The 15,841-nt window shown below is 43.1% G+C and overlaps 1 protein-coding gene across 4 annotated transcripts in view; it reads right to left on the bottom strand.

Annotated features, from left to right (window-relative positions):
* Positions 1-817: 817 nt before the first annotated feature.
* The window catches only part of SQOR (sulfide quinone oxidoreductase), a 66,378-nt gene continuing 51,354 nt past the window's right edge, over positions 818-15,841 (bottom strand). For all 4 annotated transcript variants that reach the window (XM_067029183.1, XM_067029185.1, XM_059059397.2 and 1 more), the window contains exons 4-10: positions 15,526-15,579; positions 12,040-12,234; positions 10,211-10,420; positions 4,982-5,165; positions 2,870-2,937; positions 2,394-2,572; positions 818-1,156 (exon numbers count right to left, since the gene is read on the bottom strand). In XM_067029183.1, the coding sequence (XP_066885284.1) occupies positions 1,099-1,156; positions 2,394-2,572; positions 2,870-2,937; positions 4,982-5,165; positions 10,211-10,420; positions 12,040-12,234; positions 15,526-15,579 (948 nt within the window). In that variant the 3' untranslated portion in view covers positions 818-1,098. The remainder of the gene's footprint in view (positions 1,157-2,393; positions 2,573-2,869; positions 2,938-4,981; positions 5,166-10,210; positions 10,421-12,039; positions 12,235-15,525; positions 15,580-15,841) is intronic.

The following is a 15,841-nucleotide window of genomic DNA, read 5'->3' as shown; positions in this document are numbered from 1 at the left end:
AGCTTTCAAATACCAGACTGAACTGAAACTGCAAGCTTCCAGATAAACTGGTTGGGAACAAATGATTTTGCTGCTGAACTTCAAATAAACTGGAACTACTTCCTGCAATATTTCCAATGTGATCTCATTCAAAATTTTATTGGCCAAAACTGGGACCGAATCAACGCCATCCTCGCTGTGTGTATGTTCTCTGCAAAGCAGGGGCCATGAGAGAATTAGATTTGCAAGAGATTTACCGGGGGAAATGTCTGTCAAGGCTAAAGAAGGAGGAACAAGAGAAAGCAAGGGAGGGCTTTCAGACCATCATTTGGCAGGGACACCTGGGAAAGGAGGAGGGGAAGGAAGGAGGGATGGGAAAGGACCACCTCAGGCTTGATGCAGTCCTGAGAAAGTTTCAGCCAGGCTAATGGGAAATCCTGGAGCCAAAGTTGCCAGGAAGAAGAGTTCCACATCCTGTAGGAATAGGCCAGCATGAGTACCCAACCCCCTCCCCGCATCAGTCACTGGCTACGAGAACGTGGCCTCAGCGTGAACGTGGTGGCAGAGCAGAGGGGCAGCAGCAGGCTCTTGGCCCACTGACCCCGCAGCACCAGTTCTAGGCCGCACGTCTTTGGGGCTTTCACAGACACTGAAATACTATTCTCCCTGCAATGACTCTTGTTTTCTGTAAATCCAAACAGGCTCTGGTGAAATTATGCCCGCTATCAGTTGAATACTCGAAGTAGATAACAGGTAAGCTATCCCACCACCACCATCTTTTCCTCCCCAGGGCAGTAACTTTTCATTCCCCTAGTCAAGATAGAATTTTCTCACAGAATGTCAATCAATGGCAAGCTTTTATTTTAAAAATAGAAGTCTATTCTTTCATTTGCATATTTCCAAAGAATCAAGCTCATCTTGGGCAGCCTGCCTGGTGGCTGTCCAGAGGGACTGAAAAGGGAAGCATCTGGTCACCATCATCCAGCAGTAAATTCTTTACGGGGTTAGATTTTGAGTTCTTCGTGCTGCTCGCGGTCAATCAGTGGCTGTGATTTTGGTCCAGGAGCCATCCAAGGATGGATGGTCATCCCTCCAAGCCATCCAGAAGCTGAGCCATCCTTAGCTCCTACCCAGATGGAACAACTTCCGCAGAAAGGCTGGTCCTCCCCAGTAACCCCTGTAAGAAATGACACGGAAAAGTTCTTTGCGTCGGAAAAGATGGGGGTGACTGCAGCCAGCCTGGCGGCTGCTCACACAAAATACTTATCAGGCCATACAGCAAGACTGACAGCGAAGTAGAAAGATCCCAGGACTACAAGGGGACAAGTCCTGGCTTTGACTCTGACTTGCGATGTGAGCCAGAAAATGCTGACTCAATTCAGCCAAACAAAGCCCCTACTACATGCAGACTGCAATCCTTTCTACTTTCACTTGCTCATGAATTAAGTATAGGTCAGGGTTTCTCAACCTCGGCCCTACTGACATTTTGGACCAAACACTTCTTTGTGGTGGAGGCTGTCCGGTTTAGCAGCATCCTTGGCCTCTGCCCACTAGATGCCAGTAGCATCCCCTCCAGTTGTGACAACAGAATGTATCTCCAGATGTTGTCAAACGTCCCCTGGGGAGCAAAACCACCCCTGGCTGAAAAACACTGATATCAATATTCTGACTTACTTCTCTTAAAGGGTTTAGGAAAGTCAAATGAGATCATTTTTTTGCAACAAAAAAAGAGGAATTATTAAGTTTGGTACTCTGTTTACTACTTGAATGCCTACTATGTAGCTGTCTCTTTATGTATTGTCTCATTCTTCCCCATCCTGTGAGGAAGACAATGTTACTTTCATTTTGCAGATAAGAAACTTAAACACAGAGAGTTTAAGCAACTGGCCCTAGGACGCACAGCTAGTAAATGCCAGACAGGTGATTCAAGCAAAGGTCAGACTCCAAAGCTTATGCTCTTAATCGCTGTTTTCTTTGTCCTATAACAAAATAAAAACAGAAGCAAGGTAGCAGATGATAAAGTACTTGACTTTATTTACTATGTGATTTACTATCATGATTACTATTATTTATCCAGCAGCAAGAGAGAACCAGAAACTGGAAGACAGAAGACTCGGTCACTGCCAATAATGAAGACAACAGGCTGCATCCCCTGTGGGTGGTAGCTGTGCTAGGGGCTCCCTTCCCTCACCCAGGGCAGCCTCTTTCCCACCACATCTGGCTGAGGCTTCAGAACCCTTCTCAGGCTGCCATCGCTAATCTATGAGACACGGCACAGCAAGGTGGTTCCCTTTCGCCAGTCCTGCTCGGGGGTCATATCTCCTGAAGCTGGAAGGCCTTTTGGAAACAACCGCTCTGCACAAGTCGGTGTGATCTACTAACAGCTGTGCCTCTCCCCCAGGCAATGCACTGACCTTAGCATCACATTCCAATACAGGAACGGCATCATGTCAGCCTTCATGAGGTACATGGAAAGCCTCTCTTTGCTCTGGTCAAAGGGGAAGGTTTCCAGGGGCTGAGCGTTGTAGTCAAATTCCGCGAGAATAACACGGTTGTAGCCAGTCACCAGCGGACACGACGTGTAGCCATCATACTAAAATTGGCCATGAGACAGAGTTGGAAAGTGGCTTCTTTCATGGTGCTATCTAGATACTTTAGAATTTATTATTTACTCTGAGCAGTTGTAATATTTTTCTTTTTTTGTATATTCTAATTTTCTGTACAGTGAAAAAAATAGAAATTATATAACAAGAATATACTAAAGGCAAAAACTGAAGTGCCCATATTAGAGAAACTAATTAAGAAAGTGGCAAAATTGTGGGAAAACACTGTTTTCATGCAGAATGGAAGATGGTAAATTGAGACAGTGATTCTTACAAGGCATACAAACCTTCTTCACAGGTGTTTGATTCTTCATAATCAGAGAAATTGTTCTGTCAAGTATTCCTGACTGGGCCGCTACGTGAGAAAGGGAGAAGTCAGAAAAACATAAGCATCTAGGTTTTCCATGAAAACTAATTTGCAAATAACTTTAATGTGAACAAGTTAAGAAGACCCCATCCCTCTAGATTGTAACTAGAGCACAACTCTTAACCCAGTGATGAAATCTAGCTTCACCAGGGACAAGACAAATGAACATGAGGGGCTCCTGAGGTGACACAGTGGGAGGCACAGAGCCTCACTGTGGAAGTCTTGCTGAAACGTATGATCTGAATCTGATCATCAAAAACTACTAGACGGTTCTAAATTGTAGGATATTCTACAAGATAACCGGCCTGGACTCTTCAAAAATGCCAATGTCATGAAAGAAAAAAAAAAAAAAAAACAAACAAACAAATGTCAGAGGCTTCTAGATTAAAGAAAACCAAAGAGACAAGACAACCAATACAGAGTGTGGCCCTTGACTGGCTCGTGAATTTAAGGGGCATTGGGGCCGGGGGGCAGGGAAAGCTATAAAGGACATTTTTAGGGAAAACGGAGAAATTCAAACTGGATTGTATTGATGATTTTATAATACAGTGTTCAGTTTCTTGGACATGATAATGGTCTTGTGGGTATAGAGGAGAAAATGCTTCTTTCTTAGGAGATAGAGGTTGAAGTGTTTGAGGGTGAGGTATCATGATGTCAAAACTTACCTTCTAATGACTCAACCAAAAAATGTACATAGTGATCAAGCAAAATATTAATTTATTAGTTAATTATTATGTTAGTTAGTCACAAAATATTAATAACTGGTTAATACCTGAAGGGTATACGGGTATTCATTGTACTTTCAAATTTTTCATAGATTTGAGATTTTTGAAATGTAAAGTTGGGGGAAAATTACTGTTAATAATGAAAAAGACGGGTTTCCCTGGTGGCGCAGTGGTTAAGAATCTGCCTGCCAATGCAGGGAACATGGGTTCAAGCCTTGGTCTGGGAAGACCCCACATGCCGCGGAGCAACTAAGCCCGTGCGACACAACTACTGAGCCCACATGCCACAACTACTGAAGACCGCGCACCTAGAGTCCACGCTCTGCAACAAGAGAAGCGACCGCAAATGAGAAGCCCACGCACCACAACGCACCACAACAAAGAGTAGCCCCCGCTCGCCGCAACTAGAGAAAGCCCACGCGCAGCAACGAAGACCCAATGCAGCCAAAAATAAATTTTAAAATAGTAATAATAATAATGAAAAAGACATTCAATGGATTTCCTAGAAAGTCTTTCTTAGGTTGACGTAGTCAAGCAAAAGTGACGTATGTTTGGCAGGTGTGTAATTCACACAAAATGCTCCCATACCCGTCAGCAGGGAGGTCCGTGTTTCACAGCATCTAAAGAAGACAGTCCCTGTCTACAGAAAACAGAATCTAAAAGGCAATTCCCTCCATCACTGCTAGAGCAGAACATCGACGTGAAGAATTTAGTTTCCCAGGCTGAGGCCTTAATCATGTACCAATCAGGGCACTCTCCACTGTATCAGTCGTAACAGTGCTATTTTCTGCTCTGCAAGCTTTCATTGACTTGCATGTGTTTTCTGGGGAAACAAATGCTTCCCTAGTTTTACGGTGTTTCAGGCAAAAGAAAAATAGCCAACCTGCCTGGCATCGGGGGCAAAGAAGGCCAGGGATGCGAGCACGGTAGTATGAGAAGTAACAGAATTCTAGAGAGCTGGAAAAGCGGTACCTCTCTCTCTCTAATGCCCCCTCCCCTGAAAACCACCCCTCTGACAGAGAAAAGGCAGATGACGTCGTGCTACTCAGGTGCAAAGCACTCAACAGATACTTTCTTCTTTACACAACACTAGGTTCACTGACAACTTGCTTCTGTGTTGGGGAGGCCTAAGTCATTTTTAGGCCACAAAAGTTTCTTCATTATTGATGAAGATAATGAAATATATCTTCATTAATATAATTAGCACATAATGAAATGCCACTTGTGCCCAACTTTCGTTTTTGTTATGACGGTGCTTTAGGATGACATCATGGTGAGTGGGAAAGAAACACAGCTCATGGTCTTACCTACAGCAGCAGCGGTCTTTGACGTTGGCAGGTTGGTGCAGTCCCCAATCCCAAACACATTTGGGTACCGCTTGTGCTGCAGAGTGTCTTTATCCACGTCCACCCAGCCGCCAGCATCAGCCACAGGACTTGTCTTGAGGACATCTGGTGGGCTCATTGGTGGTGTAACGTGAAGCATTTCATACTGCAAAAAAGGAGAGCATCCAAATGTGTGTTTCTTCTGTGATTTCTATAGCCCCACAAGCTCCCGTCCTAACTCCCTAACCCACACACTGTCCTATGGCTGCATGGAGCAGTATAAGTTAGCTCTCATACTGATCTACACCCACTCCAAGATTTTACATGCTCCAGTACAATGTGGTGATAAAATAACTGACATGGCCTCCCTATACAGAGGGCACGTGATCCCTTGGGCAGTAGGCATGGGGGAATCCGAAATACTGGAGTGAACCTCATTAACATTTTGAAAGAACTCATTGATGTTTCTATTTATCACTAAAACAAAGCAGGGGGTGTATCTCAGTTGCTCTCTCCCTGACCCTCAGCTGTCAACCTGTAAAGTCCGGTACTTCAGTTTAATTCTTCAAAGAGGTTCTCAGAGCACCTGAAACTTGTAAAGGCCATGTTAGGAGCTCATAAGTGGGCACCATTCCCAAATGTGTGTCAACACTCAAAATACATAAAGGAAACCATCAAAACACCAATTTAAGGTGAAATAAAGGTGACAAGAATATTGGCTAGCGGGCTTCCCTGGTGGCACAGTGGTTGAGAGTCCACCTGCCGATGCAGGGGATAAGGGTTCGTGCCCCGGTCCGGGAGGATCCCACATGCCGCGGAGCGGCTGGGCCCATGAGCCATGGCCGCTGAGCCTGCACGTCCGGAGTCTGTGCTCCACAACAGGAGAGGCCACAACAGTGAGAGGCCCCCGTACCGCAAAAAAAAAAAAAAAAAAAAAAAAAAAAAGAATATTGGCTAGCACTTTGAAGAAGGAGGGGTCTGATTCAGTGTTGGGTTTACTGAACTATATGGGAGGCAGGGTGGATTTTTTTTTCCAAAAACCTGCATCAGGGTTACAGGTTGGCAATAGGGCATTAACCAAACCTAGTCAATTCTGATGGCTCATTTAACTCTTTTGTTTACGTAATGTTCTTTTTTGTTTACATGATATTTTGCAGTTTATCCTTTTTATTCCTTTCATTTAATAAACTCCACCTAGCAATATCAAATTGATTTAAATGTTCACAAAACATTTCATTACGGTGAAAACTTTAGCATCTTAGGACAATCCTAACCTTGTGACAGTCAACAACCCCTGGTTTCCATAAGGAGCTCTGTCCCCTCACCAGAGCCTGGCAGTCATTGGTGGCAGGGGGGGGTTAGGAAGGTGACTTGTATTTATTCCCACTCTCAGACAATTATACGCTTAATCAACCCTAAGGTAGAAGGAGTGGGGCAAACGGGCAGTGTTCTGCAAAGTACTCTGGGTGGCTCTTTAGGGGCCTGGGTCCCTGAGGCTGGGAGACTGAGCACATGTCTGCAGGACAGCAAATGGAACGGTCAAGAACCGTCATCCACCAAATTATTAAGGCCATGTCTATATTTCTGCAGTTAACCAGACCACTTTTTTTAGCTGAGGGCTAAACCTTACTAAAGTTAATGTGCTTGAATTTCACAAATACACATGAATTTCATAAATCTTTTCTAGAAGGAAGGTTAAATATTTCCATATAATCATCATAAAGGTATGAAGTTTTACTTGAGAAAAGAACTACTGGGGTCTGCTTTATAGATTTGCTGAAAATTAACATTAGCATTCAGTTGTAGCTTGTTCTTTATCCATTATTTCCATAAACAGAATCTGATAAATAACTTGGTTCTCCTTCATTAACATAAATCATCTATTCAGAATATAAACTTTAATGTTCATAAGCAGCATTTGGGAGACTTGTGGAAAATGCAGATTTCTGGGCCCCGCCACCCCCCAGATCCCAATCCAGTAGGTGTGGGAGAAGAACAGGAATCTGCACTTTAACAAAATCCCCTAGTGATTCTGACATATGAAACCTGTAGATGATAGTCTTAGAAGCTCTGGCTTGAAGGAACACGTTCACTTACAATGAAAAATGAAATGCTATTACTTAGAAAGTGATTTCACCCTTCCTTCCCTCATCTATAAGGAAATGCACTACATCAGACAACCTCCAAAATCTCATCTAGTTTTAGGACTCCATGATATAAAAAAAGTTTAGATATTTATAAACATAGGAGACTTGGACCAGTTCACAAGCTCTCTATGAACGATCAGAGACTATAGGCTTTTGGGTACATTTAATTCTTTACAGCAGTGGTGCCCAATCCTGGTTACACAAGAGAATCATTAGGGGAACTTTTGAAATTCCCAATCCTCAGTCCACACCCTAGACCAATTAACCAGAATCCCTGGGGGTTAGACCCAGGCATTAGCACATTTTAAAAGCTCTCCAGGTTATTGCAATGTGAAGCCAGGGTTGAGAGCCACTGCTCTAAAGCCTTTTGGTCGATTTTTTGAAATTCATATTTTAAACAGTGGAATTGGGTCTGAAGGGAAAATCTTACCTAAAATCCTATACTTCAAAAGGGCACAAATAATCTTCTTTCCTTATAAACCCTTTAGAAGAACCATAACCATTTATTTACGCAAGTCCCCATCTGCAGCCTCAACTATCCACAGCACAGCTGAGAAACAAAGTAAAAAGGCCCAAATAACAAAATTAAGTCCATGCACTCAAGCTCATACACTTTGTTCAAAAAAGTACACTGTGGGCCCTCACACATAGCCCATTTGCTTTTACTTTACATAAAATTTAATGAGTTTGGCGATCTCATTTTCCAGCCAATTAAAAATTAGAAATAGCGATTTAAAAGAGCTGAAGTTGGAGGGACCTTCCAAAGTCACAACTGCCTGACAGCCAGCAAAAAAGAAAACTGGAAAACCACAAAGGGGACACACACAAAATGAAATAACAGAGTAGTCTGAGACTCTTTTGTAAGGTGATAACTAGCCCTAAACAACCCAGTAGGCCCTAAGAGCGTAACTCTGCAAGAGCTATGCAAAATTATGACCCTGAGCTGGGGCAAGTAGATGAGCCTGAGACATACTGTGACACCAGAAAGCAAGGAAGTGCTCAAAAATATGATGGGGACATGTCACAAGGACATAGGAGCCATCCTGAAACGGCTCCCACTGACCAAATCTGGGACAACTTGAGCAAAATAATTAAGGACAGGGATGAATTATAAACCATTGGGGGAATAAACAGAAATTCATGAGTTCATACTAATTAATTAATTGAGAAGAGAGGGCTTTTGCTGACAGGATGCCAAGAGTCTACCAGTAGAGGTGGAGGGAACACTGGACTGGAACATCATTTTGCAACCATCATAGTCAAAGACTGGATTCGGCAAAAATCATCAATGGATGTTAAATCTAGTGGGAAACTTTACTGAGTAGGGTGTTTGCATGGTCTGAAATTGCACCCCCCACCCCCACCAAACTCCTTATTATTAGCAAGGAAGAAAAAGAATAATAATTATACAGTGGAGAAATTGGACCATATCTTGACTGGCGATCAAAACGAACATCTTCAGTGAGGGGCAGATGAGCGCTGTGTGCTTTCCAATGTGATGCCCTAGAAAGACACACCACTTATGCGGTATTTCAGTCCAAAAAGCAGAGTCTGAAACTCATCAGAAGAAAACATAAACAAACCCAAAATGAGGAACACTCTATGAAAAAATAAAAGTGGGGTGGGAGGGAGCTGTATTATTCCAAAATGTCAATGTCATGGAAGACAAAGAAAGGCTGTGGAAACATTCCAGATTCAAGAAGGCTAAAGAGACATGACACTTATACCAGCTTCTGTCCTGGAGGGAATAGCATTACAAATGCTACTTGTCAATCAACAAAACCGGACTGTAACTCATAGATTAAAATATTGTATCCATGCTAAATTTACTGAATTGATAACTGTACTGTGGTTATGTAAGAGAATACTCCTATCTCTTAGGAAATTTACAGTGAAATATTTAGAGGTAAAGGACCATGTTGTACGATGTACATAACTCACCCTTAAATGCTTTGGGAAAATATATTATATTACATTACATTACATTATACTTACATAGGGAGAGAAAGAGAGAGAAACAGAAAGTGAAATCAATGAGTAAAGCTCTATAATAAGTGGATCTAGGTAAAGTCTATATACAGTCTTCTCTGCACAATTTTTATTTTTGCAACTTCTCTAAGTTTGAGATTATTTCTAACTAAAAGTTTTTTAAAATATGACCTTGAGTCATTAGCAACGTTTTAAATGATAGTCATTACATGCCATTTAAGAAAGGAAAGATGTGTGAAATACATTTTAAAAAGAGCTTGTACTAGGAAGCTTAAAATGTGAAGTTTTGATGTTTACAAAATTAATCTTTAGTTCACTTCAAAATTTCCTTTTATGGACTCCTTCATTCCTCTAAAAATGCTGAATGAATAAACTGTGACTCTACGTACTGTTTCCTCATTAGTAACAGCTCTTGCCAGAATGACATAAACAAATGATGCTTCCATGCATCTTCTCCAGATGCCTTGACATCTTGTTCTTAATGTATACCAGTCCCACACTTCACAGAAGAAGAAACAGACACATAGAAGCCAAGTCCATAGACAAAGGCTAGATCTTTCCAATCAGGATGTGGCTCCACCAGATCTTTCAAGGATTTTTAAGCATTTCCTTTCAGGCACAGGTGAAAGATGTTTAAAGACAGCCCCTTCCACAGATGAAAGATACCCATCATTCTTGAACCACCCACAAGCAGGGCTGACTCTCACAAACCATAAATTGAGACAATCACCAAATCCTGCATTTAAGGAGCCTTTCTTAAACTCTAGGCAATAACTGAAGTTGTAAAATATTTTTGGCAGCTTCAAGTGACTCAATGCCAAGGAAGTACACACAAAATAGCATAAAAATTCACTTGGTACGGGTAGATGAACCCTCCTCACCTCCCATAGACACAGCCTCTTATCTCTTTCTCTTCACCACCCATTCTGGTCCACCGTCTCCCCTGTTGCAACCCTAAGATGCTCACTGTAACCAGCCTCCCAAGCACATGATGATGATGGACAAGGAAGTGGGGGCCTCAGTGTCGCCTGCATCTATGGCACTGCTCAGCTGACAGCTTCACCTCCCCACTCACTGAAATCACTTGGGTCTCTCCAGGTTTGTCCAGATTTTCAAAAATAGCCTCTTGTTTATCAGCTCGGACTTCAATGAGGTTTTGCTTGTAGTTAACGGTGAGGTTCCTCTCCCGGATAATCTCCTGCAGGGCATCTGCATACTTCTTGACCCCAAAAATTGCTCCAAGAGAAGTGTTGAAAATGATATTGGCCTTGGATCGCTTCCCTGTCTGAGAAAAAGAAAAGAACAGAAACAACCAACATCAAAGTATTACTCCAGCCACCCTTTTTTTTTAACGTAGACAAGACTTAAAACCCTCAGAAGAGACCTCGCCAGCTTTCTCCATCACTATGCACTGGTGGGTGAGCTGTGGACCAGTCCACTGCCTCCTCATTTTCTGTCAGTGACACAGCAACTACGAGCAACTTGATTCAGGTGTTGAGGTGGACTCTGTTCAAAGAGGGCCAGAGATGAAAGTCAAGTCCAAGGGAAGATAGAACTGAATTGTTTACTCATATATTCATTTGTTGATTCACTCAGTAAACATTTAATGAGGTCCTAGAGTTGGCCCGGTACTATTCTAGGTGCTGAGAGGACAGAAGTGAACAAGACAAAGTTCCCGTCCGCTTGGCTCATATGCTCTAGTATTGTTCATATGTTTCAGAGAGGCTGGTATCCTCCCAAGTGCCTAAGATCTTAAGGCACCTGAAAGAGAACCTTCCTCTCGGGCCATCTAAGACTTGGGAGATGTTATGCAAAGAGAATTCCAGGAGGGAAGAAAGCTAACCTCTCTTTTCTTTTGTTCAGCTCCTTTTAGGATTTGCTCACCTGGATCACACTATTTGAAAGAAGATGGGTGGGCAAGAACCTCAAAAGGCTGTGCCAACCCAGAATTCTCATGACCCAGGAGTGACCTTTTCTTAGAAACAGCAGTGATGGTGGACCCGTTCCTTAACTGCCCACCCCACAGGGTTGGGCACAGGTTGGGGCAGGTTTACATAACCCAGGGGAAGGCCTTCCCAGTGCTGGGCTCCAAGCACACATTCAACACCTCTTCTGTCCCACCTTCCCCTCTGCTTCTGCCCACCTGTCCCTTTACAGAACCAGACGCTGCTTTGAATCCTGTCACTGTCTCAAGTCAACCCGTGCTTTGGTAAACCAACTGTGATATCCCACACATGGGCAGGAGGGCGACAGCAGCTTCTCCACAGCTTCTCACCAGGTGTACCTGAGCTGTGGACACCTGAAGGTGTTTGAGGAACACTGAGAAAGCATTCCCACCCAAACATCTCTTTCCACTAAGGTCCAAGGTTCTAAGTGAACAATTTTTTGTCTTAAGAGTTGGCAGTTTGCCTATTATACATCCAAGAATATATAATAGGAGCCAAAAAATATTCATAACACTGAATTTCAGCGGGAGCAGCTGAGGATATAATTATGTACAAACATGGACAATGTGCAACTAATTGTGCAAATGCACGGATATATTTAAACAATCTCTAGCATACCTCACCAGTAGACTTTTATACACACATTTAAAGGTATATTACAAAGACTATTTAATAACATATAATACATATAAATTTGTATGTACAGTATGATTGTAACCATGTTAAAAAAACATGTATAAGGAAATAAATGGAAGTACATGTCAAATTGATGACAGCAGCTATACCAAAGCAATTGGATTATGAGTGACTTCTTCCTTTTTTTCTATTTTGTAAACTTCCAATTACATAATTTTGTACATATGTAATAAAAATTTAAAAACAAAAAAGGTATTTTGACATGGATAAAAATGAAATCCCTTCTGCCCTCCTTGTCTCTATCCCTGGAAAAGAAGCATACCTTCCTGAAATAGGCCTCTGATAAATACATGATCTTCTGCGGGGCTCCAGCGCACTTCACTGGAGTATTAGGGAAGGTAAAGATGGCATTGCCCTCCTTAAAGTCTTGCAGAGCTTTCCATGTCTTCTCTACCGTCCTAACTGAATAATTGGACCCTATTTTGGGATGGGCAAAACCTTCAGGGAGGCCTTTGATCTGCAACAAAGCACACAAAGAGATTATTATTTAACAAAAGTGCAAATGGAGTCTGTGTTTAGAGTCCTTGTTCTCTGCCATTTCTACAACCTCTCAAGTATTTCAGCACAATCATTAGCCCCAGGACTCACACACAGTGGAGCAGGCAGGTGGCTGAGGGATCTGCTAAGCCCAGAGCTGTGGTGCCTGCAGTTACCTGTCAAAGCACAGAACAGGCTTGGCCCGGCGGAAACCCTCAGCCTCCCTGGCCTGGAGACCAGGATTTGAACCTATCTCTTCCCACCATCAGAGTGAGGACAAGAAGCCAGGCTTACTTCCTTTTCAGAGAACCAGCTGCCTTACTGGGAAGAAAAAGAACAACAGGCAGAACCAAGAGCCATACTGTCAGTGATTAACAAAATTAAATTACTCTGTATCAGGCTGGACCAGGTCCAGCTCTTGGTAAAGGCCACAAAGGCAGGAAATTAAAAGCATGGACTTGAGAACCCTACAGACGCAGCCTGAGTCCTAGCTTTTCCACTTACAAGCATTGTGATCCTGTGTAAATTACCCAATAAATCAGCTGGTGGGTCTCAAGTGTGGACCCCAGAACAGGACCACCTGGGAACATGTTAGAAATGCCAATTATCAGGCCCCACCCCAAACCTACTGGATCAGAAACTCAGAGGCCAGCCCAGAAATCTGTTTTAACAGGCCCCTCCAGGTGATTCTGATGCACACTGAGAAGCTTATGTTCAGCATCTGTGAAATGGGGATAAAAGTAACTGCTTCATGGGGTTGTTGGCAGGAATAAAGGAGACCAAGCATGTAAAGTGATTAGAAAAATGACACTTACGTGGTAGTGTTTTGTAAGAATTAGTGTATGCCTGCCGGGAAGATTAACTGGGTCCCTGTCCTAAATGTTAGAAGGTTCACACAATGCAATGAAGATGGAAAGGAGTGAGTTAAGAGACTCAAGCACAAGCAGGGAACCATCAAAAACAGTCATCAAGATGGCCTGGTCCTTCAGAACCTCCCCAGGCTGTTCTCCAGCCTGCTCTCCCAGCTGTAGGGCACCCACCTGCAGAGTCACCCAACAGCTATTCCTCAGGTCTCAAGGAAACAGAGTCCTATGGTCTCTTCCATTGCATCCAACATTAAGAGCAACTATTCCTCTGATTACTGACCATATCTTCTGCTGCAGTTTAAGTAGTTGTAATATTCTCAGTCTCAACAACAGTAACCATTTATTAACCATAAAATCACCTTGCATTTTAATGTTTCTGCAGTTTCACATCTATGTTAATATTCACTCTATTCACTATACCCCTCTGAGGGAGGGGGTGGAATATTATTGACCCACAGACACAGACGAGGAAACTGAAGAGCAAGGTTGAGAGACCCACCTATACTCTTACAGAACTAGATAGCGAGGCCCCTGACCACTGCCTGTGGCTCTTCCCACAGGACCTCCATACCTCCTGGCTCCCAAAGAAAAACTCAGTATCCAGGAGATAAACCAACAGCAAATCTGCCTTCATCGTTTTTCTCTAGTCTGAAGAAGTTGTTGTTAAGGAAAAGGGTGCCATAAAGTGGTAACCAAGTTCCTTTCAAGGAGACTTGGTCATAAAGGGCAGTTTATGACGCCACTGAATCCAAGTTGCTTTTGGGAACCCTCAAGCAGAAGGAGCCGGGAAAGTCTGAGAAAGAGATAAGGTAACAGGCTGTGCGCTGGGAGCTGTGGCCGTCCTACTGCACTAAACAGAGCAGCAAGAAGGACACGGCACTGCAGAGACCTCCTCTGGAGCTGGTGGGGGAAAGAGACGGAGGCAGCTGGGCAGAGAGAAGCTGCTGCGGTTCAACAGAGCCCAGATCAGAGATCCAGCCCTTCTGGAGGCCCAACTACATTCCTGCCCCTGACATCCAAACACCTTGGTATCCTCATCAAAGAAATCCCTTTTTGTTTACACTAACCTGGGTACTTTTCTGGTATCTGCAAAGAGTGCTAAGTAACACAGTAGCCCCGGTAATGTTATTCATGTTCTCTTAGCCTCAGTTTCCTCATCTATCAAGAGGAGATAAAAATATCTACCTCACAAGCAGTTGTGAGGAATCAGTATTAGATTCCCAGCATGGTTCCTGTACATAGTAGAGACTCCATAGTGACAGTTACTTTTAAATATTATTGTTTCTTGGTTTTTACTGCAAGAGGGTGCTAAGAACTCTCAGCACTGGTCTCTTCAAACAGTCCTCCTCTCACGACATTGGGCTGTCAGGGTGACGGGATGGTGGAGATAGGCTGTCTTTGCTAAGTCAACCCTGGCGGGCTTTTTAAGAGGCGAGGACTACCCAGAAATTGTAACTGGCACCTTTCTCCATAGAGTCTCCTCCACAGTTTGTCGTTATGTGAGGCTCATGACCCAAGGCACCAAACTCATCACACCTTCACACCAAGTCACGGCTTGTTTAAACCTTCACAGAACACGTTCCAGGTCATTTTCACTACACCCTACCCTGGACATGTCATGATTCCGGTTTTTTACACAGAAACACACTTCAAAGACCCTGCTGATCCAACGCAGATGTGGCCCTCACCTGGACCGCATTCCTGAAACTTGTGACCTGGTCATCACAATGCTTTATGTGCTTCAGCTACTTACCCACAGTCCCCAATAAGCTTCTGGAAATCATAATTACTAACTCACCCCATTATGTTTTCGGAAAATAAATTTGGGGTTTTTTTTGGTTTTTTTTTTTGGAAAATAAATTTGAATCTCACAATTGTCAGAAGGCATCTGGCTCACTGAAAAGGGAGGTCTAAGGAACTTCTAGGGCAGCATTTATATTGTGTCGGTCACTTCATACCAAAAAACCCAGCCCTATGCAACAAAACTCAGACATCCTTCCAGCTCCTGATAAGCTAACTGCTGGTATTCTACCCTTAAAGTCTGCTTAAGAATTCACAATCTAAATCTTACTTTCAAAGGAAAATTTAATCTGTAATATAACCAACTAAGTCCTACAGAGAAAGGTAGTTTTCTTGTAAGTGTGGAAAAGGCTATTTTGCAAGAATTACCATCAGGCCACGGACACGCTGAACTCTGATTAAAGTTTAAAGCTAGAACATATCATGATCATTGACAGAATCTTAAAGAAGACTTCTTTAAAACCATAAAAAGACTGCTGAGAAATAAAACTAGAAGGGGATTTCTTAATACTCTTTCTTGTCAAAATGAATGTAAAGCAAATTAACGCTGTTTTGATTGTAGCAGAAGTACGCCAGTGTAACATAAAAGTAGCTTAAAACAGTACCTTCTCATAGTCCAGCTGAATTCCGAGAGCAATGATAAGATATCTGTAGGAAATCTGCAACACACAAAAATGACATTTTAGACAAGGACCCAAAAACTGGCAGCCCAAAGGCTGACTCAGGCCCCAAATGTGTGTGGCCAACACTGCATTTCCATTTTTTACCGTGACTGACTTGGGGCTGTGGGTAGTGCACAGGACAGCAGGCAGGGATGCACGTTCCAGTTTGCCATCACGCCCACTGTTCCCTGCTGCCTCACACCTCACTGCTTCACAAATAATATATAACCTGCCTGGCCTCTGGGAGCTTGAGACGCCT

The sequence above is a fragment of the Kogia breviceps genome, chromosome 3 (genome assembly GCF_026419965.1).
Source record: "Kogia breviceps isolate mKogBre1 chromosome 3, mKogBre1 haplotype 1, whole genome shotgun sequence".
In the NCBI taxonomy this organism is placed as follows: Eukaryota; Metazoa; Chordata; class Mammalia; order Artiodactyla; family Physeteridae; genus Kogia; species Kogia breviceps.
The sequence above is the reverse complement of the archived record's forward strand: the minus strand, read 5'-3'. Positions and strand labels throughout refer to the sequence as shown.